The sequence below is a fragment of the Cimex lectularius genome, unplaced genomic scaffold, assembly GCF_000648675.2.
Source record: "Cimex lectularius strain Harlan isolate CLEC.00 unplaced genomic scaffold, Clec_2.1 scaffold7, whole genome shotgun sequence".
Taxonomy (NCBI): domain Eukaryota; kingdom Metazoa; phylum Arthropoda; class Insecta; order Hemiptera; family Cimicidae; genus Cimex; species Cimex lectularius.
Window position 1 is genome coordinate 2,030,794 of NW_019392731.1, and position 14,759 is coordinate 2,045,552.

Genomic DNA, 14,759 nt, shown 5'->3' on the forward strand with positions numbered 1-14,759 from the left:
ATCATTTCAGGGTTCACAAGGTATTTCAGAAAGATTAATTTTTGTATATAAAATTACTGAGTGAATATATAAAGGCAGATAGACAATTGGATATATCCTTGCCAGAAGTTGCAAATATATACGGATAGGTAACATTTTATAAAAAGTTATCAGAAGTATGTAAACATTTTTTATGTTTTAAATATATATTTACGGGGTGCCCTTTCTAGATGGCTCGGCGTAATTTATCTTGTACTAATGACGCTATAAAAAAAGCCTTATTTGTAGAAAAATTATACAGGGTACCTCATGCCCAGTACTACTTGACAAAGTTATGGTCAAAATTTAAAAAGAAAACGCATTTCGTTTGTTTCGTTGTTAATTCGAATAATTTGCTTCTTAACTAAAATAAACATTAATTGCCTTTATTGTTTATATTCTGACATTGTTTGTCAAACTCACATGTAAGAGTAAATCTTAATTCCTAGAGATAAATAAATTTTACAATTGTACGTGTTAGTTTCATTCAGTATTCCATTGAAAACGAACCGAAGAACACATTTTTCCGATCGACAGCGAGTTGATCGGTAAGACTGCTTTATTGATAGTGGTGTTGCGCGTCGTGCAGTCGAGTTGTACTCCCAGAAATTTCCTGATCACCCCAGAGTAAACCACAAAAGTTTAATCTTGTTGCTCGCAATATGAGGAGATACGAATCAGATGCTGTTCCATCACCAAGAAACTGGCAGCGTAATTTCGACGAGGAACTTAAGATTTTATTGTACGTCCGCTAAAATCCAAATTCCTCTCTCTGAAATGTTGGATGGGTTTTAAGTTTTTCCAAAAATAAAGTTAGAGATTACTCCGAACTTACAATTTTATGTCGGATCGGTCTCATCTTGTCCAGGGACTTCGGGACTCTGATTATGGCGGGCGTCTAACGCTTCTTGCACAAATGCCGATTTGGGAGGCTGAAGAAAACGTTCTTCCATGCATTCAATGGACAGATGAATCCAAGTTCATCTCTAATGGCAAATAAATCGTTGAAATTTTCGAATGTGGTATGAGGAAAATCCGAGAATGTCGGACTCTTATCATCATCAGTGGTTCACAGTATCAATGTTTGGTGTGATCTCGAAAATAAATTAGTTACGCCTTATTTCTAGGAAAATAATTTAAATGGTGCTCAGGTCCTCAATTTTTTTGAGGCTTTACTAACACAGCTTGATGGATGTCCCGCATACAATTCTTTGCAGGAGAGACGTTAGTTAGGATAGGTAGATAGGACCTCATGCCGGATCTGTTGACCTCCTCCCTCACCTGATTTAACTCCAATTGACTATTTTCGGTGGAAACATTTAAAAAAACCCAATCCTAACCCAGCAACCTCAGTTGAAGAACAGCGGGAAAGGATCGAAAATGCTTGTCATTCCATCTCCCCTGACTTTGTTTCACTGTGCACCGTCGAAGAGTGGTTAAAAAGAGCAAATCTTTGCATCTTTACGTAAGTCAGACAGTTCGAACATGAAATGTATTTAATAAATAAACCAAATGTCTGTTTTTATTACCAACTTTTTGCCATAGCTTTGTCATTTTTCGATCAATTTGAAATCCGATTGCACCATTGTTTTCAGCGTAAAATATCGTTTAAACTAGGTGTCAGGATTTACAGAGTTGTATTTGAAATTTTGAAGTTGAACTGGGCCTGAGGTACCCTGCATAAAATTTCTCCATAAAAGGTACAAATTTTAAACTTGACTAAAAAATACTAACACAGCGTCATTGGTTCAAGAGAAATTCAGCCGGGCCATCTTCAAAGGACACCTGGTATGTATATATATTACACCTGTGCTATTCGATAGTATTTAACAATTACTATCCTAAAAGTTAGCATTAAAAGTTTGTGTTACGATGCTATATGGTTATGGAAAAAGCTGGAAATAAAATAATTATCGCTAGCGACTGATATGAGAGAGGATTGTCTGCTAATCCGCGAATCCAATTGACTTTGTCCTCCCCGATTAGGTCAGACGAGGGGGCTTAGGGCCTTATCTCCCAAGAGCAGTCCTATCAAGTCCGAGTCCGATCTAATAGAAAGTGAGATATTCCTTTCAAATTATGAGTTTAACGTTGAAGAATTTTCTCGTTTTGAACGCCAACGTCAGAAATTGTTCTTAAAACAAAAAACATTATCAATAGGGGCCCTATTGAGTTTCCACCGATGAAATATGAACAGTCACAATATGCAAATTTGACAGCAACCTCGGGGTTTTTCAGCCTGGAGATTAGAGTTTTAAAGGGAGATCGGCGAGTGACACAAGCTTTAAGTAAACAAGCGTGTTTGTTTTACTAAATGCTCGGTCGCCTTCCACAATATAGACCGATTCCCATTCCCCGAACTTCATTTGACAAAGTCAATAAACGGACATTTTGCAACCGAATCAATGAATTCGGCCTCAATCACGATTTGTCTATATGGGTTTTATAGATCTATTGAGAAACTATGAAAAATTGGAAAAATCTTATTATAAAATATGCATTTTTCAGTCAGTCTAACAAGCGGGAAGTTCTACAGTTACATTGAAAGCTTTATCTCAATAAAAATAATAATTGAAGGCATATAGTAAATCAATGGCGTCATCTGTATCAATTTAAAAAATAAACTGCATTTAGTAATTTAAAATATTGAGGAAAACTGTCTTTTTCAGTTGTGTAAACCATTTAAACCCGCCTACCATTTTTTTTTCATTCTTTAAAATGAAAGTTTATTTATTTATTTTTAAATCAATACCTATTGCAACTATCCCATAATGGAATAACAAAAGTTATACAAAAATAGGGAAACTACCCAACGCTTGCTCCATAAGAAAACAGACACTATAGGTTGATTCGTAAGATTGTCATTGACATTGTTTAGGAAATCTCTAGTCAGGGCATGGTTGAATGGAATGTAGTGGGATGAGATGAAGATTTTAGTGAAATTTACCTTAACGGGATCTAGTTAATTCGTTCATAAAGGGAACACTTAAACCATTGTGTTTGGTTTCATATGTTACATAAAATTGTCCGTCGTTGATTACTGATTGTGTGGTTTGCGTAGGTTTGAGCGTTTGGCTAAACTACACACTTCTAGTCGGTATTTCAATATTGGTTTAGGTATGGATTTGTAAAGTAGTCTTCTCTTGGACAATGTTAAGTTGGACCGTTTCATGACTCCTTCTGTTATATTATAAGTCAATCGTTTGTCTAAGTACATCCTAAGGTATCGCTTGTCTGCTGTTGGAAGGTGAACGTTATTGAAACATAATCTCCTCTAATAAATCCTCTGCCTTATTTTATTACGTCATTTAATTTCAATAATTTTGTATTGCAACAAGATTCCAACAGTGTGATTTGATGCTGCAGATTTCGAGACGATAAAGCAGGACCCATGTTACTCGCCAGAAGGTAAAGAAGATCATTTGTGTATGAGATGGAATCTAAACTTAATTCTCTACGGGAGCCGGTACGTTGCACTGAAGAAGACCATCATGGACTAATACGCGGAAAGGGATTTTGCCTTCAATGACTCGGAAAAACTGGTCGTTAAGGTAGCTATGAAGTTGACAGCTTACGACAAGCAAAGCCCCAAAACAGTACTCCCCCAACTCAAGTCATGAAGGTTTGCTAATTCGGTTTCTATCTCGACTGAAAACAAAAATGTATTAGAATTCAGCACACTGCAAACAAAACAAAGTAAAATTAATTGTAAAAATAAACTTAATATTTACAAGATCCTAATAGGACACATATGGGCTTGAAACTGGGGTTCTAAGTAATCTAACCTAAACATTTCAGCCCAAAGTCCGTCACATCAACGGAACGCTACCTCAAATGACCTAAAAGTTACAAAGCTGTTCTCACAACAATTTTCTGCCTCTTTTTGCTCAACAAGGAACCTGATTCGTCCTTAACCTCACCACTAAGTGATCATAAGTAGCATAAAAATAAAGAAAGTAGACTAAAAAATTGTATGTAATGACTGAAAGGCATTGTAAAAAGTGTTTGATGACACACATCAAGAGTATGATGCAAGTAATAATAAAATTTCTAGATTGAATGTAATATTGTAGAAGTAATTATCAATTAAAATATCATTATACCATTTCAAACTCACCACTGAAGGTGGTAAGAAGCTGAAACTCCCTGACAGAACCTAACTTCAAAGATGGTAGGCCAAACTGGCAAAAAAACAATCACTTCATAGACCTCAAGAGAAAATCTCACTAGATTAATATTTATTATGGATTTTCCCATTTGTTTTAAAAACATTTAAATGTATGGCATGAGTTATCGTCCGTCGGTTTGGAAGTAAGGTCGAAACCGTCCGAACAGAGTAACCTTCGCTTTTATGCTAATAGCTAGTCCTTTAATTTCCTGCCAATCCTTCTCGAGAGCTCCCTCGCCTTCACTTTACATGCTTAATCCGTTGTTTAAACAGTCTTTATTAAACTCTCAAATTGATCTCCTCCAGACGTGGAAACGGCCGCCGGTTTCGGCTTGAACCCGTATGATCCGATTTATGGAATTCTCCGGAGCGAATCGATCAACCGAGGAAAGGATAAGCCAAACTCATTATTGTATGTGATTGTCAGGAGCTAGTTAGGGCACGTCTCCTGTCTCTTAAGAGGATTTGTCCGACGAAATCCCGGCCTGACAAAAGCAAAATCGCTTCACATACTTCCTCTTCTGCCTATATATAAACGATAAACAGAAATTTCTTACAAGCAAAAAATTCAAAAGGCTCATGAAAACATTTTGTTCTTTCTTAAGAATAAATAATACATTGTTTTTTTTCACACAGGGAATCGCTGAAACATAATATGCCATCTGAAATTATGAAGTCTTAAGAAACGTATCAAAGTCAGAACTGCTACAAGCATAAACAAGGAGCTTTCTGACTGTTACGATCTTTTTGTTCGATTCAATAAATATAACAAAATAAAGAACATAAAAGAAGAAAACAATTTTAAAAAATCAATCAAAATTTTTGGATTAAATGTACATATGCTGAATTGCTTTGGCTCACTGATGAGCCCTCTAAACTTGCCGTTTCCATGACCCTCAAACGCGTTTCGGCTTTGCTCCATCTTCAGTGAGGAACTGTTTCTATACTATTTTACTAATTTGACATTTAGTTGCAGTTTTTCTTATTTTGAAAGCCCATAGAATGGAATAATTTCATTGTGCTAAGGATGAACTCTGCATATAGGAAAACTGGGACCATTTGATCAAATACTAAAAGAAAGCAGTTATGAATATAAAATCTAATAATAATTATTTATTTATTTTTGGAATTATGGAATTATTGTTATGGATGTTTATCCATAGAATATTCAAGTTAATGGTTTTATGTAATCTAGAAAAAACCTTATTATCATTGTCCATTTTTATAGGATAATAATTCTATTTCTTTTTCTTTTAATAGAAAGAAATAAATGTATTCATAATGTTGTAAATAATTTTCCTAAACTAAACATTATTGTTCTGTATTAATAATTGAAAAACCGTACAGTATGATGTTCTTTAAAAAAAACTGTGCAATTATTGGAAGTTATGAACAACTTATTAAAATAAAATTTACTGAAAGTATGAAATAAAAATGAATTAAAATTAAAAGGGTAAAAGAACGGAGAGAAATATAAAGCAATTTTTATGAATAAAGTCTTTCTCACATGTGTACTTGAGCTATTTAAACCCCATTTTGTCATATTGCACTTTTTTTGAAGATAAAAAATATTGATCAAGTTTGAAATGAATGAACAATAATTTTTGTTTTATTGCCCGATTTCAAATTTGAACAAATAAAATTAAAGTACAAAACTGTTTTACTGATATTTTTCCCGAGGTATAATCTTGCTTTTTAAACGTATATTAAATATAAAAAATACGTTTTTTGGTGCGGCAAGAAATTGTCCAATAATGCGTTATGTTTAATAGTCTGAATATATTACAAAGACGGTTATTGTAATAAAAAATATCGAAAATGGCCGCAAAATAATAAATTTAAAATTAATTATATTTTTTATTTAAGGTCTTAGTTGAGATGAAAAAGCTAAAGACACGAGCCGGATTCGAACCCTCGACCTTCGGCTTCCCGAAAATTTATTTTTAGAATAACTAGATAAGTTAATTTGATTTTTTTGCTTTCGTGAAGTTTACGTTCGTAGGTCATTTTTCACCAGATTTTCCAAGATGCATATTTTCCGGATAGAAGAATTTTCAGATATTGAGTTTCGTTTTGAAATCATCACATTTCTTCGTGCCGGGATAGTGGAAAAAAGGTAGGAAAATTCGCCGCCGGAGTCGGATCGATCTCCTGGCCCAGAAGGAGGCCGGATGAGCTTGCAGAAATTCCCATTTTGCCATTATCATACCGAGGGAGAAATGGCCACGGACTCTCTCTCTCACACTCTCTCTCTCTCTCTCTCTCTCTCTCTCTCTCTCTCTCTCACTCACTCACTCACTCTCTCTCTCTTTCGCTCTCCCAACATCGATAGTTACAAACTGGGCTATTTCGGTGAAAATCCGCGTCGGGCGCTTTCCAGCTCGGATTTCCCAGGAGTGGAAATGGTGGAAAATACCAAAATTCCACCTCGCGAAAAATCAATTGTTGACTGGGAGACATTTCGAGGAGAACCGGTTGATTTAGGCCATACCCAACTCCTACCTTGGGACATGACGAAGACACTTGAAGAATTTTTCTATAAGAAACACTTATTTATTCATTAATTTATTTTTTTGTATAATAAAAATATGTTCAAAATTAATCATTTATATGACTTACGAAAAAATATCTAATTTAGTCAGATTGTTATTTGCCATTAAATACTAATGGATGGAAGTATCAATCATACAGGACCTCTTTTAATTATGAAAGTTTAAAATCTTTAATTAATTTTTAATTCTTGCCAAAAGTGATTTAAAATTCGAAAAATACATAATAAAAATTGATGTTTTAAAGCTTTTTTTAATACATTTTTAATAGTTTACCTATTATGGATACAAGATATATATGGGTAAATGAAAATAATCAATTAAAGCTGAATTTTGGATTTATATAATAATTTATCATCTGAATATCTTTTTTGCCTTTAGGAAAATAAGAAAAAAAGAACCCACGTTTTGCAGAGATTTTGATTAACAAAGGTCGGCCATTACTGCCAGGATACCAGTCCTGCAGACCATTGAGTTGAATAACTCCTATATTTAAATTTAAAAAAAAATCAAAACCCAACTAGACCCAAAGGAAAAACAATGGAATCAATATTTATGGTTAATTGAGATTGATTACCTTGTGAGGAGGGCGAGTAACTTGGCCTTAATGCTTGATGCTAGGTCGTGAGGACCAGGCATCACGACTGCTGGCCTACTACTGAAGGAATCACTGGAAAAGGACCACGCCCACTGGAACGCCCACAATCCCCTCTTACCGTTCCAAAAATAACATCCCATGCTTAATTTATTGAAATTGTAATAAGTATAAATTTCCCCCTGGGCCAAAAGGGTTTCAAAATTCGAGTAAATTGAGGATTTAAGTTGAATTTCCCACATTGCTTATTCGTCTGGAGGAAAGGTTAAAGTGGCCTGAGTCAAAAGTATCAATATGTCTTAATAAATTTATAAATATAGTTAATAAACTTATAAAGTATAAATATATATGAAACATACAATAGCTAGTATCTAAAATCTTCAAGTTCTAGGACAACTGAAACCTCACACTTTTTTTATTTCACTCTACTTACCCCTCGGAGAAATTAATCGTTAAATGTATCTAAAGCATGTCCAAATAATACAAAAGTTTTTTTATTTATTTATACAAAATCTGACCATGTATTTTTACTGTACATTTTTACAACTAGATAAGTAACAAATCTTTATTTCGCCATAATGGAAAATGCAAAAGTTTTTTTTAAATTCAAAGTCAAATAACCAACAAAAAAAGCACATAATTTTAAAAGTAAAGTAATTTGATATTCTTGCATTAGAGCATGCTTTCTGTCAGTATAAATACTCGTGCCGGATAGCATGAGTTGTAAAATTAACGTAATTTATCATAAAAAAACAATAAAATATAATATTCATTTAGAAAAAAAAAACTTTGAAAATCTTAATCTTTTCAGTCAAGAATGTACGAATATATAAATTTTTTGTAACTGGCTAAAGTTCTAAAACCGCCTATATTAAATCTATTTTCATAAATAATTTTACGTACCGTGTTATAAGAAAGATTATAGTAGTTAGTTGTATTTATTTTTGGTGAATCATGTTAATAGTTCGATCTTGTGTGATATAAGTTTAAGTATTTATTAAATAATTTATACATATGAAGACGTGAACACTTCACTTAAAACTTTAATTCTTTAGTACTAAATTTTTGAACAATCATATTAGCAACTTCAAACAGAGCTTACTCTGCTGATTTACTAAAAATAAAATCAAACTGATTATGAAAAATTATATTAATTTTGCAAAAATATTTAATTAATCAATTTTCAAAACATTTTCCATGATTTTTGCTAAGGATAAGGATAAAGAATAACGACGGATGTAACAAGTGTTGTTTTAAAATATGTTGGGAATATCCTCAGTGAAAGAGATAAATTAAAACTATGAAGAATGGGAGGAATAAAATAGGTCGAAATCAGTGTAAGCAGACGATTTTTTAGATAATTACAAAATAATTAGTTTTTCTAATTAAGTTTTTTAAAGTTAAGTTATTTCAAATTCTTCAAAACTAATTCGGTTCAACACACAAAAAAAAATAATTGGCTTCGATTTAGAGATACGAATTATAAGGTCTGAATTTTTATAATACATTATTTGATGTTTAATATTAGCATATTTATTTGAAGAAAAAAAATTATTAAAGGCATTATGTAATTATTTAATCTTTGTTAGGTATTTCTTGTGAGTGCAGTTTCATAGTTATAAATTGTTTATGGTGATTTTTTTATCACTTGTAAGCTCTTTTATTATTTCCTAAACCGTTTTTATGTTAATTTTTTTAAAATCTTAGTTAAATTTGTAAGAGGATTAAAATAGGTCGAAATCAATGTAGTCGACGGTTTGTTCGAAAATTACAAAAAAATGAGTTTTTCTGATTAAGTTTTTTAAAGTTGTTATTTCAAGTTCTTCAAAACTAATTGGGTTAAACACACAAAAAAAAATTATTGGCTTCGATTTAGAGATCCGAATTATAAGATGTGAGTTTTTATAATACATTATTTGATGTTTAATATTAGCATATTTATTTGAAAACAATCATTAAAGGCGTTTTTAATTATTTAATTTTTGTTAGGTATTTCTTGTAAGTTTGTTCATAATTGTAGATTGTTTATGGTGATTTATTTTTATCATTTGTAACCACTTTTATTATTTCCTAAATTTTTTTGTCTTAATTTTTTTAAATCTTAATTAAATTTGTAAGAAAATTCCTGTATCTTTTATAATGTGGTAAAGATAGATAGATAAGTGTACAGATCCGTTTGGCCCATGACTTGGTCAACGGAGTTGCTGCTTACTTATAAACTTATAATTTACATAAAAAGTAAACAATCGAATTTTTTAACATAGCAATTTTGTGATCAATTAAAGAAATCACCAGTCTTTGTCCTTCTGTAAATAAATACATTTTATAAACTTTACCCTTTTTTTTACTTGATGAAAACTGCACAAAAATGAAAAGGGATATTGCTAATCTGGTAGTATTTACTTCCCTAGCATTTTTATTTTATTTTTATTATAAATGACATTAAAATTAATTTGATATTATTGTTTTTTACTGAATGAAAATTTAATTAAGGGAAAAATAGCAAAATAAAAGATTTTAATCCTAAAATCTTGTTTATTGGACCCGACAATTTTTTTAAAACAATTAATATCTTGTATAATGTCTTCTGTTAGGGAAAACCTGTTAGGCATACTGTTAATAAAGTTGTCTCTAATTTCATAAGGAATTCCACTCCATAGGTGTTGCAATGCTGCACTCAGTTTTTGCAGGTCAACTGGCTGCGGATGATGATCGAAAAGCCTTCTCTGGAACTCATCCCACATGTGCTCAATGGGATGGAGACAATGTGGGAACGGGCAGATGGGAAATTCCAAGTTTTTCTAAACACTGATGAACAACTCTGCCTCTATGAGGTCTGGCATTGTCATCCAGAAATCGAAAATCTCTGCCAATGAGATCCCTGGTTTGAGGGATGTATTCCTCGATGATGTCTTGGACATAACGCACTGCGATGAGGTTGCCTTCAACAATATGGAGTCCAGTTGGTCCTCCAGTGTAAATCCCAGTCCAAACCATTACACCCCCTCCTCTAAATTGCAGTGAAAGAGCGATTGACTACGAATCCATTGCGTTGATAAAGGCCTTGGCAAAACATCTTGTACTTCATTTCGGATCTAGCGAACACTATTGAAAATGATTATTTGGAGATCGTGAAATGCGGTCTGGTGTGTCGTAGGTTTTAGAAAAACATTTTCTTAACCGTGCCAACGTTTCTATTTTTATTGAGATCATCTTCTGTCGTGGTGGAGCTCTCAACATGACACACAAGAATGACACATCTACACAGAAAACAAACACTTTGAGCTCTGAAGATGATCTCGAAAAGATCGAAACGTTGGCACGATAAAGAAAATGTTTTTCTAAAACCTACGTCCCACCAGACCACATTTCACGATCTCCAAATAATCATTTGCATAGTGTCCGCTAGTTTTCTATAGTTTTCTAAACATTGATGAACAACTCTGCCTCTATGAGGTCTGGCATCGTCATCCAGAAATCGAAAATCCCAGCCAATGAGATCCCTGGTATGAGGGATGTATTCCTCGACAATTTCTTGGAGCTAACTGACTGCGATGAGGTTGCCCTCAGCAATATGGAGTCCAGTTCGCCCTCCAATGTAAATCACAGCCCAGACCATTCCAACGCCTCCTCCAAACTACCCTGAATGAAGCATGAACTGGGGTATTGTACGCATCCGCTGTTCTCGGTAGAAACTTCGGCGTCTGCTGTCACTATACAGACAAAAACGCGTCATCAGTAACAGCATTATCTTCCAAGCACTCGCTGCACCATATTCTCCAGTTGCTGGTGCGGGCTGTTGCTGGAGGTCGTGTCAAAGAGACATACGATGTGATTACGAATCGTAACTTTATAACGATAAACTAATAAAGTCTTTAAAAAACTAGATATTACATTTTTTTTAAAACCTTTATAAAAACTGTCTATGTATGAATTATAATAAAATATTTTTTAGATAAAGGTTTTTTTAAATATATATAATAATTGTAAAATTAATCCATTATATTTCGTGGTCCGATTGACGAAATCTTTCAATTAATTAATCTTTATTTAACGTATTGGTTGAAATGAAAAAGTTAGTGTCACAAGCGGGATTCGAACCCACGAGCCGAAGGTTTCAGTCCTACCTTAAATAAAGTACAAAATGAATGTTATACTTTAAAATAATCGTACATAGTTGTTACTTCATAAATTTTTAGTACCAATACTGCCCATTGGATTGACTAAGAACACGCACGATTATTAACAATGTACATTCACAGTTCATCTCATATAACTTTGTAACATAACTAAGTTGCGAATGGTACAGTACTGAATATAGAAGTTTTGTTCTATTGATTCATCGAGGAAGGAAGCATTCCTGAACATATGTCATACCACATCGTACAAATACCATTGGCATTCTCGATATTTTCGTCGTCCACCCTAAGAAACCTGCTAAAGATTCCGTTTAAATTATCACCCGACAACGATATGAAAGACTGAGGCAATTAATAATTTGTTTTTCTATTTGTAAGATTTTTTAATAAGCATAAAAAATTGGTTTATTTCTCAGTTTAAAATTAAATACTTTTTTCCACTTCAACTACATTAATAGATGATAATCTCTCATCATTAGAAAAGAAATAGTTGAATTTCCTTCATTTAGTTTCAATTTTATATATTCTCTTTATATAATCGAACTGTGAAAATAATTCAGCAGACAAATAGATATTAAACTAGAACTTTCGGAATTTGACAAGTATGCCAAACATCACACATAGCATCAAGGCATACAACTGAAATTAAGGGTGAAAACGGTGAATAAAATTTTCTAGTAATTATTATAGAAGTTATGGGAAAGTCAAAATGTCGTACAATCCATCACAGGGTAATTTTTTTTTTTTTTTTTTTTTTTTTTTTTTTGGCGTTATGAACTATGCATATTAGCCATGTGACAATTCATATACGTGTGTTCAAATTTGGGGGGGGGTTATTGTGAAAAAAGGGCCAGAGGCGACGGTGGGAATCGAACCCACGACCGCGGCGTGAGAGTCTCTCATGCTAACCACTCGTCTACCGCGGTCCCCCCACACAGGGTAATAAAATATTAAATTATTAACTTGAGTAAATAAAAAGAATAAAAACTAGATGCTGTTTTTTCTAGGAAAAATTCGGCTAAAAACCGGTTTCTCTAAGATTATAAAACCCACCAATATTTGTTTCTTAAAGAAGGAAAAATGCATAGTAATTTCTTGTGATTTGTGTTACTAAAGTCAAAATAAACAGAGAGAAACTTGTACTTTTTGCTCCAATTCTTTAGTCGCTATTCATTCAGCCAATTCTATGTTTTGCCATCGTAATGTCAACAAAACTAATGTGTATAAATAATAACTTTTTTAAAAGGCGCAAAATGGCAAGAAATAAAATTAGCTCAGGATTGATCCGAACTGTAAAAATTTTTAAATTGAAATAATATAGGGCTAATGTTTTGTTTTGTAAGTTATGTTAACTTAGTTCAAATTATTGTACTACAAAAAGAAAGAAAAACGTTTTATTTTAATTTGGCTTCTTAACATTTGACACTTGGTTAATTAAGAGTAACAAAGACCAAAATAATTTTAGAAATTATTCAAATGATGTTGGTTAATTAAATTCGATACTTATGCACGAACTCTAGCTCGCCCAGACATAAAAAAAGTGAATAGTTTTATAAAGTAGAGTTTAAAATAATAAATTTAAAAAAGGTCCAAAGTAACAGGTTTTTGAAAATAGTTGTATGAGGATAGATGATAAATTTCTAGAAGGACTGTGGGTTTAAAATAGCGACTTCACAGTATGTTTGTAATAGATATTTAGTACAGCCCACCATAGACAGTCTTAATAAGAGTAGTTACCCTCGGAGGTCATATCCTGCACCCAGATACTTTCTCATACAGTACGATTTCTTCCCAGCAAAATTTCTTGCGATGACAAAGTTTTTCCCGTTTAAAAAACAATTTATTTAGCATATTTCAGAGTTAGACGCTATTGGAAATAATTATATGAGGCTAATTGAAGAATAGTCATCTATAGATAGTAGACGGTTTAATATTGTACAATTTAAAATAGCGGCACCAGATTTGTAAGTTTGAAATAGATGTTTGCATAAAACATGGTTGGCCGCCATCCTGTTTTAAACCTTGTAACCCTTTTAGACCATATGGGGAAGAATAGAGGTCCACAGAGGTCATATTCTGCACCAAGAAACTTTCTCATCCAGTACGATTTCTTCCTTGTGAAAAACATTTCCAGCAATGATAAAATTACTGCTGTTTGCTAGAGAGTTTGTTATTTTAGGGAATTTCATAGTAAAAGAGTTATAGGAATAGCCGTATAAGTATACTTGATGATAAGGCATCTGTAGATAATAGTTTTATACAGAACAGTTTATAATAGAGAAATCTTATTATTTGGTATAGATATTTGAATATAGCTTGGTGGCCTGTCTTACTGTTTTTGCTTCTAGTCATTTCCTGCCTAATTTTGTAACCTCAAGGTTCATTGCTTCAAAGAGGAATTTTAATTTTGAAAATGTATAGCTTGGCAGTATGAAGGAGTGAAGATGCCCACAAAAGTCATATTCTGCACCAAGATACTTTCTCATCTAGTACGATTTCTTCCTGGATAAAGAANATTTGGGGGGGGGTTATTGTGAAAAAAGGGCCAGAGGCGACGGTGGGAATCGAACCCACGACCGCGGCGTGAGAGTCTCTCATGCTAACCACTCGTCTACCGCGGTCCCCCCACACAGGGTAATAAAATATTAAATTATTAACTTGAGTAAATAAAAAGAATAAAAACTAGATGCTGTTTTTTCTAGGAAAAATTCGGCTAAAAACCGGTTTCTCTAAGATTATAAAACCCACCAATATTTGTTTCTTAAAGAAGGAAAAATGCATAGTAATTTCTTGTGATTTGTGTTACTAAAGTCAAAATAAACAGAGAGAAACTTGTACTTTTTGCTCCAATTCTTTAGTCGCTATTCATTCAGCCAATTCTATGTTTTGCCATCGTAATGTCAACAAAACTAATGTGTATAAATAATAACTTTTTTAAAAGGCGCAAAATGGCAAGAAATAAAATTAGCTCAGGATTGATCCGAACTGTAAAAATTTTTAAATTGAAATAATATAGGGCTAATGTTTTGTTTTGTAAGTTATGTTAACTTAGTTCAAATTATTGTACTACAAAAAGAAAGAAAAACGTTTTATTTTAATTTGGCTTCTTAACATTTGACACTTGGTTAATTAAGAGTAACAAAGACCAAAATAATTTTAGAAATTATTCAAATGATGTTGGTTAATTAAATTCGATACTTATGCACGAACTCTAGCTCGCCCAGACATAAAAAAAGTGAATAGTTTTATAAAGTAGAGTTTAAAATAATAAATTTAAAAAAGGTCCAAAG

General features: G+C 32.8%; 1 protein-coding gene across 1 annotated transcript in view; it reads right to left on the reverse strand.

The window, feature by feature from the left end:
* LOC106663939 (vesicular glutamate transporter 1-like) overlaps positions 1 to 7,381 on the reverse strand; it is an 83,142-nt gene extending 75,761 nt beyond the window's left edge. Inside the window, exon 1 of the mRNA XM_014389193.2 lies at positions 7,313 to 7,381. Within this exon, the coding sequence (XP_014244679.1) occupies positions 7,313 to 7,374 (62 nt within the window). The 5' untranslated portion in view covers positions 7,375 to 7,381. The remainder of the gene's footprint in view (positions 1 to 7,312) is intronic.
* Between the last annotated feature and the right edge of the window lie 7,378 nt (positions 7,382 to 14,759).